At 46.2% G+C, this 15,860-nt stretch overlaps 2 protein-coding genes across 2 annotated transcripts; both read right to left on the bottom strand.

Annotated features, from left to right (window-relative positions):
• Positions 1 to 586: 586 nt before the first annotated feature.
• LOC131289890 (kinesin-like protein costa) lies at positions 587 to 4,246 on the bottom strand. Its single transcript, XM_058319229.1, has 2 exons — positions 4,198 to 4,246; positions 587 to 4,135 (listed from the first exon to the last, which is right to left on the bottom strand). Exon 2 carries the CDS (start codon positions 4,119 to 4,121, stop codon positions 810 to 812), a length of 3,312 nt encoding a protein of 1,103 aa, XP_058175212.1. The 5' UTR covers positions 4,122 to 4,135; positions 4,198 to 4,246; the 3' UTR covers positions 587 to 809.
• A 3,091-nt stretch (positions 4,247 to 7,337) lies between these two features.
• Positions 7,338 to 11,477, bottom strand: LOC131285185 (uncharacterized protein K02A2.6-like). Its single transcript, XM_058314046.1, has 2 exons — positions 11,197 to 11,477; positions 7,338 to 10,590 (listed from the first exon to the last, which is right to left on the bottom strand). The coding sequence occupies exons 1-2, from the start codon at positions 11,475 to 11,477 to the stop codon at positions 7,338 to 7,340; spliced, it is 3,534 nt and encodes a 1,177-aa protein (XP_058170029.1).
• Positions 11,478 to 15,860: the final 4,383 nt, after the last annotated feature.

Raw genomic sequence — 15,860 nt, 5'->3', positions numbered from 1 at the left:
TTAAAGATCGATTCTCTATCCTCTCTTCTACTACCAAAAAATAATAACACGACGTTAAATCTCTCAGTTATTAAAACGAAGATTTTAAGGAGTATTCTTTTCCAAGCGACATTTTAAATTGTATGGAAAAATGGCCAGGATAATGGAGCACGACGAACCCCGTAGATAATGTTAAATTAAAGCTATCTACGGTGGTATGATATTTTTAGTGTCCATAATTCCATGGCAATGGAAAGTTTTCCTAGAAATTTAGTCAAATGTGCTTCCAACACTTGTTACAGCTTAAACTATCGGAAAGCTTTCGTGATTTCATGCGTAAATAATAATGAGCTTTATCCTTTTTTCTTGTTTAAACCTTTTGCAGAGCCGTGCAATTCACATAGGATGCATTATATCATCATATCCTGTTACTTATAGTTTTTTTTTAAACTGCCTAATTCTACCAAAAACATGTCTGTACATTTTTCCGGGCATCTTGCCACATATGTTTCCCCTATATCTTCCAAAATATCATATTGTGTTTCTTTCTCCATTTTTTGTACCCCACATAATTGATTGAATTAAACTATGATTTTATTTTCACTTAACTCACTCTATTTGCCATTAAGTAAATGCATCAGTTTGTCAATGTGTGGTGCATGAAGAATTTCTGGTGAATATACTGTATAACGTGTTTTTACCGTGTGTATATTCTACACCGTATTTAAACGTAGGGTCCTAACATTTGCACAAACTAACACAGAAACGATGACACCGTTCTCCGGTACTTGTAAAATATTCCTGTTTTAGAGAGTCCGTCGATGTAAGATTCACTTGTTACCACCATCGCTTTGGATGATAATTTTGTTCTTTTCACGCGTTACTTTCGTCAGCGAGGGCCTCGATGCGCCCTGCAGCTGTTTGAGATTCTGCTGCGGAATGTCCGCCTGGAAAATTTTTCGCTTATCACTGCCATGGTAGCGCGACAGTACCTGCAGCTTGGAAAACAGTTTACTCTTTGGCCGGTGGTCCTTTTCCACAAGCGGTACCACGATCGGTGCTGTCGTTCCGCCAATGCCGTGATGGTGATGATGGGTAAGGAGGGCCGATGTCGTACCGGCCCCTGCCCCCGATACGGGAACTGTTGCTGCGCTGTGCTGTGCCTTGTAGTGTGCGAGCTGCTTGGAAGTGTGCCCGGCTAGCAGTGGCTCACTGCTGCTACCGCCGTCCGATTCGTACTGCACCGTGTGATGGTGATGGTAACGGGTGGATCCAGATCCCAGCACTAACTCGGCAGTTTGCGTGTGGTACGGCGGAAGCGCATTATCCGGGATCGTGCTCGAAATCGATGCTGATGTGTCGGCTGCGAAATGGCGCAGCATCAGGTTCAGTTTAGTCTCGTGTTGCTTCTGGAGAGCCACGATCGATCGCTCCTTCTCCAGGCGCGTTTGACGAATAGTGTTGGTGAGTATCTTCTCCTGCCACTCCCAGGCGTCCTTTTCCCGTTCGAGTGCGATGAACTGTAGCTCCAGCTTGCGGCTAGCCTCCTTCAAATCCACCACCTTCTGGAAGTACTTGTACAGCAGTGTGCGCATTTCATCCGGTGACAGCTTGTTAAGCCGTGCCATTAGCATCTGTTCACCCTTTTCACGCTGCAGGCTCTCGTCCGTGTCGATACTGCGACGGCCACAGATCAGCTCGTTCTTCATCTCGATCGCCGCGTCGATCGCTTCGATAGCCTCGTCACACTCAACCAGTTTCCGCTCCTCATCAAACGAGGGCATTTTCTCTTCGCGCAGCTTCCGATCTAGCTGGCACCGCTGCTCGACCAGATGGTCGCGCGTTCGGCGCAGATTACGAATTTCGCACCGCAGCGATTCCTTCTCCGAGCTCTTTTTGTTGACGTACTTCTTGAGATTGCTCGACTTTTCCTTCAACACGTGCTCGATGTGCGAGATGCGTTCGTTCATGTTGCGAATTTTGCTCTTGCTCTCTGTCGTAAGCTCCTGCAACGCCCCCGCACTGGTGTTGTTGCTATTCGAGCGAGCCACACGCGACTCCTTCTGAGCTGCTTCCAGCTCTCGTTCAAGCGTCTCCTTGCGGTCGAGTTCCTTTTTCAGCATGCGCTGCAGCACGTCCAGCTGCTTCTGCGAGTCCTTGATCGATTGCTGCAGCTTCTTCTTTTTGTGGCCCGATTCGCCCGCTATGAACCCGATCGACTCCAGGTCCTTCAAACGCTGCTCGAGGTGAGACGTTTGGCTTTTCAGTCGGTTGATTTCTTCCTTATCCGTCCCATTGACGACTGCCTTACGGAGCTGCTTTTTAGCCTTCTCGTAATCCGCCTCCAGCTTGTGCTTTTTCTTGCTAAATCGTGACTTTGCCACCGAGCGCGTCTCGCTGTTTTCGATCAGATCGGTGATGTACTTTTGCTTGAGCGCGATCGTTCGGCGGATTTCTTCGATCTGCGCGTGCAACGATTCGATGCTCGCCTGGCAGATGCGCAAATTGCTGCTAAGCGTGTCGATCTTTTTATCCATGGCCGTCGCCACGGCCGGTTGTGATTCCGCTTTCAATGGCAGCATAAGAGCCAGCTCGGTGCTGCTGACTGTTTCACTGTCGAAAATAGATTTTCTGCGGGCTGGATTGTGGAATGCGCCCGCACCGGCACCATTCCCGACCGTCGTACCATCAGCTGGACGATCGTTCTGCACTTGCTCTTCCGCTGTCGCCACCGCAAGTGGATGTGTTTGAAAAAAATCCTGATACTTTTCCATGATCAAGGTGTTCGTTTTCATTTGGAACGCTTTGATGTAGCCCTGGATACGGTCACTGACGTCGGTCAGATGCGTACCGATATCGGAATCACTTTCATTATCCGACGGAAAGGCGTGTTCCTTGCCGCTGCCGTGCAGCGTGTTACTCGTGTCTTCGACCTCGTCGATTTCCTCGATGGGGCCAAGACAGGCGCGGGCCGGTTGCGTACCAGCCGGAATACTGATGTCGGTAGAGCTGAAACAATCGTCACACTCCGCCTTCAGGTAGAGCCACTCCTCGATCTGACTTCGCTCCGTTTGGTTCAGCTCGCACGTGCTGAACAGCTTGGTGAATAAACATTCGGCATTTTTCAACAGTTTCGCCCACTGCTGGGAGGCAAAATAGAGTCCGTCCAGGTTGGCGTTCGTGCCACCGATCTCCTCGTTGAGAGATACAATCGGCACGTTGTTGTCGGAAAACGTGTTCATCACGACATGGTTTACGATTTCCTCCGCACGCTCGCCAAATTCGAAATCCCGCAGTGTGCTTTCCGATTCGGCGATGGTAGACGATGTAGCGCACAGCAGGAGTAGGGTTTGCGCCCGACCACCAAACGAGTCCTTCAAAAAGGCCGTTAGTACGGAATCGTTATACTGCTCGTTACGATGAATAACGATGTCCTCTAGCTTGCGCAAGCCGTTATCTGCCGGTACCAGTTCCCCATCGATCATTTCTCGATCCGTGCCGCACAGATCGCAAAAGCTGACCGTCGACTGGCGATGTTGGTTAAGGCCTCCTACGGAGGTCCACTGTTGTTCCAGCACGAGGCTGAGAATACTATGGTTTTCCTCATTACGGCGCTGTAAACCGAACCCCAGCAGTGCGTAGGTGTCTTCCGCCGAGAAACACTGTACCATGGCCGCGTTTTCCAGCACGTCGATTACGTCCCCCTCGGCGGTAATCTCGCTCCATGCGATGCTTATCGAAAACATTCGCTCCGGATGTGCCTTCAGACGGCAGAACAGATCGCGCACAAACCAAAGCACAATACCGTCGTTCGTTGCTGTGCGATTGTCATTCATACAACCGTAAAGGGTGAACGTTTTGCCCGTCCCTCTGGCACCGTAAGTGACGACAGAGAAGTCATATCCTTCGAGAACCGATTCCTTCAAACCAGCTATCGATTCAAAGTACAAGTCCTGATTGCTGATCGGTTCGTGGAAGATGTGTGAAAAGCGAAACGTTCGCCCTCCGGCGCATTTGAGACAGTTTTCATCTTCTTCCTGGTTTTGCGCGTGGTGGTTTATCGTTTGGGTGGACGTTTTGTTGTCCGCCTGGCCGAGCGTTGCTGGTGCAATTCGCACCAACACCTTTATCGGTATGTTCATGCTGTTGCTGAAATCTATCGGCAAACATTAGTAAGTTGAGTGAAACATTAAACTATTGCCTTAAAATGCTATTTACCATTAGATTGCCCTCTGCGTTCTACAAGAAGTGTGTTGTTTATTTTCTCTGATCCTTTCTAGTGTTGGCAGAATCGGGACTCGGAAGATTCGAAGATTCGATCCCTAGAGGGGTTCTAAAGATTCGAATCCCATTTGACGGATTCGAATCCCAATTGACGGATTCTAAAGATTCGAATCCCTTTTGACGGATTCTAAAGATTTGATTCGATTAGGACTCGAATCAGATTTGATTTGTTTGGGATTCGAATCTGTTTTGATTTGTTTGGGATTCGAATCTGATTTGATTTGTTTAGGACTCGAATCTGTTTTGATTTGTTTGGTACTCGATTTGATTCGATTCTCAGTTCCAGTTCGGTAGTGCATCAGAGCGGATGTTAGCAGTGCATAAGTTTCCTGAAGTAGTTAGCGGAAAAGTAAGGTTACGGCACGACCGCGTGGTGACGCCGAGCTGGAGCTCAGGTCAGAAAAATCCTAGCTGCCGCACATCTCGTGCTGTTTGAGTCAATCAAGCGGACCACGAGTTCTTGTGTCCTGACAACGGAAGGAATTATCCCTCCCGTGGACGGCGGGTGGACATATGGCTATTATAGCCGGTCCTAAAGGACGAGCCCCTTCATAGGAGTTCGGACAGAGTCGGTACGCCTCTGATTACGTGTAAGGGAACAAATTGTTCGACTTAGCGTAGGAGGATATACCCCGACTCGCATATCGAAAGAAGAAGAAGAAGATTCGATTCTGACTTGATCCTAAACTGTTTGAATCGACTCACAATGATTTGAGTCGAATTAGTCACATAACTAGTCGATCTAGAGACAATGTAATTGATTTAAATTTACTCAAATCGAACGCTGGGTAGAATGTCCAATGGACATAGATTGAGTTTTTAGCGCGATTTGCAAGTTTTGCTGTAAAAAAATTCCTGGAACCTATTTTTTACAAAGAAATACAGTAGAATGTCTATTATCCGAGTTGTTCTACCCAACCAAACCCATTTCATCAGGACCAGACCATTTTTACCGAATTCTAAATCGGATTCTGGGGATTCAGATTAGGATAAACAATTTCCAGACCAACATTGATTTGTTTACATGAAGATGATGATGAGTCCCACCGCTTACCCCTACATAGGATTGAGAGGCACGAAAGTATATTTGTGTTCCTTCCCATGGACGAAAGGTAAATTGCCGAGTCCCCCAAGGTTTACGAGGCACCACTTTCCGGAGTGTAAGAGGATATTTCTGCTCTGTTTGTAGTTCCCCCCGCCAATTACCATTAGTTTATAATGTGGTGCGACTATCAAGAACAGAAAGGGACCCAACTACAGCGAGATGTGTAGATACTATTAGTTCTTTTCGTACAGCCATGACCACCAATTGTCCTCGTTTACGCGCGCGTGTCTCAAAATTATGTAGACTCATTCATTCTATTCAGTTAAATTAAATAATAAAAATAAAAAGTCCCTGTTCATTTTTTTACTCATCATCATCATCGTCAAAGACCATGTTGACAAATGCAATACTACGGGCTCAAAAACTACAACATTTACTAAATGCATTGCAAGCACATCGTCAGACTACCCGCTTCACGCATACGGCACATAGGCGTTTGAACTCCCTAAGATTTCACGCTTGTTTAATCTTTCTTGGCATCCTGTTGTACCATTGTCCTCCTAAAAACAACGAACTTCGAGCGTTCCCAGACAGATAGCCGGGAAGTCTTGGCTCACCGACATTAGGAGTGTGAGTCCTAACTACTATCCTTTCCCCCAAATACGCTGGTACCAGGCATTTCAAAATTTTGCACACAAAGACCACAGTTCCAAAGGAACACTATCCGCTGCTTGGACCGACTGTTTCTTGGATTGGGATTCGGATTTGGAGATTCGGTTTACCCACCACTAGCATAAAGCTGCGCGCGCCATGTTGGCTTCAAAAACTTGGTCGCAGCTTGAAATAATAACTGAAATAGCCAAATTGCTAATAACTTTTTAGTGCCTAGGTCAATTTCAGCAACATACACCTCAAATGAAAGGTCTTTTGAAGGCAAACAACTTGATACAACAAATATTTTACCTCGATTCTTATTTTATGAAATAAACATTTGAATGGAATTTAGACACAGATACCTTCAAGGTATTTTCTGCTGAAATAACAAATTTGTAAATAATTTTTGATTCTTTCCACCGATTTGTACATGTACAGTGCCCGGCAGGAAAAAGTGCCCACTTCGAATTTTCTTGATTTTCGCTCAATATTTTTTTCTCAATCCAACTAAATATACTGCAAGTATTTTTCGTATATTGATTAACATATTTCATATAAGATCCACTAATGAGTAAGCGAAAACAAACATATTTTGATTTTGAGAAAAAAATAATAAAAAAAGTATCTAAAAAAACCGTGACAAGAAAAAGTGCCCACTTCAGTTATTCATTATTATACATAAAAATAAGAAATAATAAATGCATTTTGATATTTTATGTGTTCTCTTTTAGCTTTTAGAACCTGCTGCGCTTTGGCATGCTTTCTACTAGGATTTTTAGTTTTTGGGGATTTTATTCTTCTCAAGCGCGCATTAGAGCTTCAAAATTGTCGTTTTTATTCGATACATCAGTTTTGTCCACCCTGGCATCGAGAACTGCCCACAAATTCTTAATCTCCGGGCTCTGAGGAGGCCATTTCAACAGTTTTGTCCGACAAGATGGGAAGAAAGACTTCGTCTTCTTGGCAGTATGTCGAACTTGGCCCCGCCGGGCTGCGTGAAACTTGCCCCAACCGGGAGAACGAACTTCTCTTCTTTTATGTTCTTTCGTGTAGCTCTGGTCTTTTCAATCAGCACACATAAATTACATAATTAACCATTAGAACTATATTTACTATGACGATCACGTACACTTTAAAAACAGAGGTCCTTGGCCTAAAACTTAACGGTAATTGACGATACATAAAACGGACGCCTCGCGCGGCTCGTCCGTGCCCGATGCTCTAGCGATCCCCAGTCGAAGGCAACTGATCGACGGACGCTGCGCATTGACCCCGATGGATAGCAGGAACCCACATCAGCTGATAACGGCGAGTTATCAGTGAGTGGCCCAAAGCTTATCCATCGGGTCAGGTCCTATCACAACATCTCCCCCTTTTAATTGAGACGATACTCGTCGAGCCTACGTGGGGGTCTTCTAGGCCTAGAAGACCGGCGTGGCTCTTGTATCGGCTGCCGTCGTCTGCTAGTCACGAAAGGGACTGGACGTGGAGATGCAACCGTACCCGATGTGTTGATTTGCTGCCCTGCAGGAGAAATCGGCCTTGTTTCCTGCGGCGCCGGATCGATGAGCAAATCCAACGGCAATCGGTTCGGCTCTACGGTATTACTAGGTGCATTAATTGGCGTGGCAGCACCGCGCTCTCTAAGCTGATTCAGGTGACGTCGATGCACCTTGCGATCCTCGGTCTCCACCTCGAACATCACCGTACCTAGTTCTCGTACAATCCGTGCTGGAACCCACCGCCAAGAGTTTCTAGCATACATCTTGGTATAAACGGCGTCACCGCTACCGAACCGTTTATCGCCCACTGGCGGTGCTTCCTTTTCTGCGGAGGGAGGTTTCAATAGTTCTAGGGCGGTCCGAACCTTTCGCCCCAGCATAGCCTCCGCCGGAGTTTGGCCATTTCTTACAACCGGGTTGGGAGTCATCCGATAAGATGCAAGGAAAATATCGAGTGATTCCTCTCGTGTGGCTCCACCTTCGTGGATCTTTTGCATTTTTCTTTTTAGCGTGTCCACGAAACGCTCAGCTTGCCCATTCGATTGAGGATGAAACGGCGCGGTTTTCACGTGGTCTATGCCGTTTCTACAACAGTAATCCTCAAACTCGGACGATACGAACTGGGGCCCATTATCGCTGACCAACGTTTCGGGATAGCCAAATCTTGCGAAGATGCCCCGCATCATCGCAATAGTAGCCTTTGTCGTAGTGCTACGCGTCCTTACCACCTCTGGCCACTTTGTATGCGCATCAACCATTACCAAAAAGTAATCACCGTCAACTGGACCGGCATAATCGATGTGGATGCGCTCCCAGGGCTTCTTGGTAGCTGGCCAGGAAACGGGTTTCTCACGCGGGGAGGACTTCGATGCTACTGCACAGGCGTGGCATGTTTTCACGTACTCGGCAATGTCTCTATCGATGCTTGGCCAGTACACATAACTGCGAGCCACCGCCTTCATCCTTTGGATCCCTGGATGTCCTTCGTGCAGCTGCTCCAAGCAACGCCGCTGTAGCTTTCTTGGGATGACCACCCTCTCCCCGAACAAAATACTTCCCCGGAACGTGGATAAGGCCTCGCTTCTGTGGAAAAAGCGAGCCAAATCTTCGCCGTATGATTTGTCTCGCGGCCAACCTTCCATAATGTATTTTGTTACTTGCCGCAGTACCGGGTCGGATTCCGTTGCCTTCGCGACATCTCTAAAATGAAGCGGAAATAGGTTAATACAGTTTATTACAACGGAACTCACGTCCTCTTCCAACTCAGCGCTTGCAATGATGTACTCTGGATCTGGTTTTGCGTGCTCCCTTATTAGCCTTGAGAGCACGTCCGCGTTGCCAAATTGATCCGTTTTAACATATTCGATGCTAAAATCGTACAGTTGAAGCTGCAGAGCAAAACGCTGTAACCTGTTGGCTGTGTAAACAGGTATACCCTTGTTGGAGCCGAAAATGCGCAACAGTGGTCGATGATCCGTCTGCAACCGGAAATGGCGTCCGTACAGCATTTTATGGAATTTCTTAACGGCAAAAATGATCGCTAGACCTTCACGATCGATCTGACTGTACCCTGCTTCTGCCTTCGTTAGGGCTCGTGAAGCATGCTGCACCACCTTCATCGATCCATCAGCAAATTTATGGCTGATCGTTGCGCCTAGACCAACCGACGAAGCATCCGCAGAAACCACTATTTCCGCGTTGGGGTCGTAATGCGTCAGGAGCAGGTCGGAGGCCAGTATCTCTTTAAATTTCCGAAAGGCATCTTCGCACTCGCGTGTCCATTCAAATTGTGACTCGTTTTTCAGCAGCACATCCAGAGGGTACCGAAGGTCTCTCATCTTTGGAACGAACTTCCCGTAATAATTCACGGCTCCTAAAAAGGATCGTACTTCACTCACATTCCTTGGCGCCGGCAACTCGTGAATTACTGCTATCTTTTCGGGATTCGGTCTGAGACCCTGGCTATCAACGATGAACCCCAAATACTCAATTTGAGTCATTTTGAATGCACACTTTTCCGCGCGGATGGTAAATCCGTAATCTTCGATGCGCCGGAAAAGGTTTAGCAGGTTCTCATCGTGCTCACGCTCCGTTCTTCCTCCCACGACTACGTCGTCCATGTACCCGGATGTACGATTCAATCCGGCGAGCATTGCATCCATCAGCTGCTGGAATGCCGCTGGTGCAATCTTTATCCCGGGTGGCAGGCGGTTGTAATGGTATAGTCCGCGATGCGTATTTATCGTAAGTAACGGACGATACTGCTCATTTATTTCCACCTGCAGGAACGCGTCCGAAAGGTCAATTTTGCTGAAAAACTGGCACTGAGCAAGTGTTGCAAAAATATCCTCTGGAAGTGGTAGTGGATACTCATGGGACTGGAGAGCTGAGTTCAGGCCAGTTGAATAATCTCCACATATTCTTATACTGCCGTTCTGTTTCCTCACTACCACGATTGGGGCTGCCCAATCCGAATAGTCCGTTCTGGTGATAACACCCAAGTCTTGCAGGCGGTCTAGCTCTTTTTCCACAATAGCTTGCATCGCGTATGCAACCGGACGTTTGGGACAAAATACTGAACGGTGATTATCCTTCAGCCGCAGCTGAATATTTGCCTTAGTGCACAATCCACTTTCACTGAACATTTTAGGGAACTTGCTTTCCCATTTTAGCGCTTCTGTGCTTATCGCGTTACAAAAGTGGTCCATTGGCACCGACCCGAGCTGGAACTGCTCGATCGCATCTGCTCCCAGAAGCTGCAAGTCTGCTGGTATGACGCGAATAACGATGACCTTTGTCCTGTCGCCAATCGTTACCCTTGCCGTAAATTCCCCATCCAGCTGAAGCTGCGAGCCAGACGCTGTCCTCGCGCATACTCCTACCGGCTTCAATGTTGGCCTACCCAACTGGTCCCATGCACTCCGTCCGACCACCGTGATGTCCGAACCGGTGTCGAGCTGCATGCGCACCTTCTCGTTGCCGATCAGAAGGTCGACGAATTTTCTTGTTTGCGTCACCTTGCAGACGTTGATCGTTACAAACCGTGTCTCAACCGGAGTGCGCCTGTTCCATTTCTTGGATTTTCGCCGCTGGCGCCTACCGTTTTGTTGGTTGCAGAAACCCTCTCTATGGCCCGTTTTGTTACAGTCACGGCACTTATGTTGGGCATAAGAACAGTTTCTTGCCCAATGGGTACCTCCACACAACCAACAAGGCCCAGCCGGCTTGTCGCGAGTTTCTCGATACACGCCACGTTCTTGCCGCCATTTTCCTCCTTGATCTTGACCAGGCGACTGGTATCGCGGTCCTCTGGCCCTTAGCGCCAGGACGCGATCATTAGTTTTTGCTGCAATCATCGCGCTGTCGACTTTAAGACTCGCGATCCGTTGACATTCCGCGGAAAGCTGCTCCAATGTCACGTCGTTTCGCTCCTCGATTCGAGACAGAAGCCTCGTTCGCACTTCAGCGTCGGCTTCATCTTTCAAGCCGCAAACGAGCATTAAACATTTAAACTGCTCTTCGCTCATTGCGGCAAGTTGAAAGTTCACGCAGGAGCGGTTCACTCTGCAGACAAATGAAACCAAATCCTCGTTCCGCGACTTTGTAAGCTGCAAACACGTGTATCGCTTACTAACGAGCGACTCTGCTTTCCCGAAAAGAGCTGTTAACCTTTTCGTAGTATCGACGAACGACAAGTCACGAGGGACACTCGGCAAGATAAAACTAGTGTACCGCGCGTACTCGGCGGGTCCCAGCTTGCGTATCAGCAAACGCACTTTAGCTGCATCGTCGAGGCGAGAGGCATCCTGCGCAAACAGATCCTCGTATCGTGCAAACCATGCACCGAAAGTTACGTCCGATTCCGCCTCGTAACGAAACTCCGTGATGCTACTCGATAAAGCATCCATAATCACCTCGGGATTGCTGGGAACACTATTTGTCGGCTGGGAAGGCTGTGATGCGGATTTCGGCTGCTGCAGCAATTGGGCGAATAACTGATGCTGTTGTTGCATCTGCTGCTGCTGTTGTTGCATCTGCTGCTGCATCTGCTGCTGCTGTTGCTGCATTTGCTGCTGCATCATCTGCATCATTTGGGCCAGCATCGCAAAATCAAAATTCTGCCCAGGCGCTCCGGATGACGCGGCAAAATTATTCTGCAATGGCTGCGCGGATGCACTTTGCGATGGAGGCTGCGTCCATGGCGCTTGGTTTTCGTTGGCGGGCTGCGCGGATGCGCTTTGCAATGGAGCCTGTGGCCATGGCGCTTGGTTTTCGTTGGCGGGCTGCAAATGATGTTGCCCGGGAACAAAACCACCAGAGCGGATCGCGGATGATCGACGCTCGTCCCCTTCCACTGGAAACTCGGATGCACCGCTTCCGTTAACGCTCATCCTTCGCCTTTTTGCCCGTGGACGCGGAATTTTGTCTTCACTGTGCACGCTCGTACCAAAAGTCTTGTGTCTTTAATGCACACGTTCACAAAAAGCGATTTTTTTTTTCACTCGTCGCCACTTTTATGTTCTTTCGTGTAGCTCTGGTCTTTTCAATCAGCACACATAAATTACATAATTAACCATTAGAACTATATTTACTATGACGATCACGTACACTTTAAAAACAGAGGTCCTTGGCCTAAAACTTAACGGTAATTGACGATACATAAAACGGACGCCTCGCGCGGCTCGTCCGTGCCCGATGCTCTAGCGATCCCCAGCCGAAGGCAACTGATCGACGGACGCTGCGCATTGACCCCGATGGATAGCAGGAACCCACATCAGCTGATAACGGCGAGTTATCAGTGAGTGGCCCAAAGCTTATCCATCGGGTCAGGTCCTATCACAACATCTTCAAGGCCCGTCAGGATCAGTGAAATCTCCAGATTTTGTTGCAGGATGTTTATGTTTATGTTGTAATCTGCAATCTTAACACCGTTAATGTTCCCAAGGCTCCCCACTCCACTGGACGAAAAACAACCCCAGACCACCATATTGCCTCCTTCATGGCATACTGTGCCCTGGATGTGGCGAACCTGCAGCATTGCCTCCTTCGATCTGCACTGTATACGTTCATGCCATCTTCGATTAAAAAGTTCAAATTTTGATTCTTATGACCACAGAACCGTTATCCAGTAGTCTAGAGGCACAGCAGCATGTTCCTCAGCGAGCTTAAGACGCTTGGCCTTATTGGCCTTGCTGATATAAGGGCGCCTCCTATCAAATCTGCTCTTGAACTCGTATGCAACAAGCCGACGACGGATAGTTCTTTCGAAAACTGATGAGTGAAGTGTTTCCATGACCTCTCTGACAGTTACTTTTGGATTTTTTTGATCTCACGAATGATCTTAGTGTCCATGCGTGCATCTGTTTTGCACATGTCTCCCCTACCAGGGCGATCCGCCTACGTTTCTTTCATTGTGATTTTTCCTACCGCTGCCTTGTGGATTTCGTGCTTTGAATGAATTACTTCAATGAAAATGAGTGTCATAAAACATATTTTATGCAAGGTAATTTCTTGTAACACTCAAATTAATGAGATACCAAAACCTGATATTAACAAATTGTATATCTACAACCAAATATGAATTAAACACGTGATCATACATGTATAAATATCAGAAATGGTGCTAACAAACCTAAAAAATATTAAAACACAATAAATTGGTTAGCCCTCAATGGAAAAGTTTATGCAAAGCTCTAATTTTAAAAGTGGGCACTTTTTCTTGTCACTGTTTTTTTAGATACTTTTTTTTATTATTTTTTTCTCAAAATCAAAATATGTTTGTTTTCGCTTTCTCATTAGTGTATCTTATATGAAATATGTTAATCAATATACGAAAAATTCTTGCAGTATATTTAGTTGGATTGAGAAAAAAAATATTGAGCGAAAATCAAGAAAATTCGAAGTGGGCACTTTTTCCTGCCGGTCACTGTAACTCCATAAATGAAAAGGATGAACAATCGGAACATTAGGCTGATGTGCATTTTTTCCATACTTACTGGCCTGGCAGCAATGGCAGTTAACATCTAAAGAACGATGACATGCGGCAGCCTCCGGCGAGCATTTTCGGGCCCATAGATTCATCAAATAGATGATATGAAAGATCATCTAGGCGACCATGTAAGTAAAAACAATGTATTGAAGAACAGTGCAATTAGAACAGTGAGCTAATCCTTAATTATTTCTGTATCATACTTACCGGCATGGCAGCGATGGCAGTTGAACAACACAGTATGACTATGAGGAGCGTGTATGTAGGAAGGACTTCGCGGGTAGCAAGCGGCAGTAACTGGTAAACTTTTAGGGGCAAGAGGATCCATCTATTTTGGGTACAATTCAATCATGAACATGGTGTTAGGATAGTTTGTTTTTTTTCCCCGGTACCCGAACTAGTTAGCAAACACGTTGGTGCGATTGTTGCGTGTATTCTACGACAGCTAGTTTGATTTTTTTTGTTAAAGCCAAGAAAAATGCATTTTACGCACTCCGTGGGCACCCAAAGAGGCGGGCGGTTCCTAAGAACAGACTCGAAGGTGTCATAAGAGCATCCCTCACTACTCCCTAAAAAACTCGGCAAAAAGCTGTTTCTTACACCACCAACCTCGCATGTTACCTGTCCTAACTAAGATATTAGCCACGCAACAGCTACTGTTGATTCCGTTCAATGATAGTGGTCTTAATAGATCCTGACATCCCTGGCGAAACATTCCCTAATCAAAATTTGGAGTGGCCTGTCGCTAAGCATGAAAAGGTGGTGGTGGTACATTTTTACTATTCCTATCTCCGTATGCTCCGTACCTGACCAAGGAAAAAATAGGCGGCATACCAAAATTGACTATGTAAAACTCTTTGAAGTAACTAAAAGAGCTCGAAAATGCTCGAACCTCCTAACTAACCTATTCCTAACGAAATACATAGTACACTATCCTTGCCTAAGTAGCCATAATTACGCATCTCCTACACTTCATCTAGTGCCGCATCCCTGACTAACTATGCCCTATAACAGGGATTGGCACACGTTTTTCAAAAAGGGCCAGATGATTAAAGAGAAACCGAAGGCGCGGGCCGGATACTTTAAACGATGCTTCAATGTTTTCAAAGTAAAACAATTTGTAATGGAGAGTGGAACTTTCTAAAAAGTAAAGTTGCATAAAAAGTGGTAAAAGATAAAACATTTAAAATGTTATCGATAAACATATAACAGGAACACCTGGTTAAACAATTATCATCTTCATTTTTAGGAAGAAAATAAACCTGACATCGTGAACAAATCCTATAAAAATTTGGAATGGGTTTTTAGTATGTAGCACCTAAATATTCTTACGGGCCGGATAAAATCATTTGGCGGGCCGGATTTGGCCCGCGGGCCACACTTTGCCGACCCCTGCCCTATAATGACACACGGACGTTGGCTGGCTGGGTGACTGGCTGACTGGCTGGCTGGTACTGCAGACGTCCCTACGAAGTCATCTTATGTAGTGTCTCCTGGCTAGGCTGAAATAGATACTGAGTGAATGCAATTGTAAAATATAGTATAGGATTGCACGAGGAAGGAGTACCAACCGTGTTTCAGCCGTGGGACGTTTCGAAGATGGGCTCAACTATAAACATTTCATAGTGTTGTTTGGGGCATTAAATTATGCAGACATAAAGAAGTCATATTCTCAAACGATACATCAACAGGTCATCTAACAGACAGTCACCACTGTAGCCACGAATACTACTGAACGTGCCAGGACTGAATATCTCAATATGTTTCTTGCAAGAAAAGACACTCCAACAGAAATATTGGCACCTCATTAAAGGAAGAAAGACACCAGAGTAGCGAATGTTTATCAACAAGCCTTCGACAAGTGATGGAAGTCAAGACACCAGATACCGCAGATTGCAAATCATAAAATGGCAATAGAATATTAGTTATAGGAATTAGAGCTTGAAGTTACTGTTACTTTATACTGAACTTATTGAAAAGAAACTACGTTGGATTGAAAATTTTGAACGAATAATTCTCCAACTCTTTCGCCTCTTTGTAGGCGCTCATCTTCAGTGATAATGTGGCGCTCATCATCGGGAAAATTAACGTCTTCTAGAGTTGAAATATTATAGATAAATTCTGTTAACCGGTCTGCGTGGAACTTGCATTTACCGGCCGCAATTAAAAAGTTATGTAAAACAACACAAGTTGTTACAATGGGAATTTTTTTTTCTGCTGGTAAATTTTTGTCGCTCATTTTCATAATTCGGAATCGGTTGGTGATTTGGCCGAACGTACGCTCCACCACTTGCCGCGCCCGAGAAAGCCTCTTGTTAAACATACGCCGTTCTGGTGTGTCCTCAACTTTAAATGGGACCAGCATTTGTTCTGATCCTTGGAATGCTTTGTCTCCAACAAGAACATA

Source organism: Anopheles ziemanni, chromosome 3 (assembly GCF_943734765.1).
Source record: "Anopheles ziemanni chromosome 3, idAnoZiCoDA_A2_x.2, whole genome shotgun sequence".
In the NCBI taxonomy this organism is placed as follows: Eukaryota; Metazoa; Arthropoda; class Insecta; order Diptera; family Culicidae; genus Anopheles; species Anopheles ziemanni.
The sequence above is the reverse complement of the archived record's forward strand: the minus strand, read 5'-3'. Positions and strand labels throughout refer to the sequence as shown.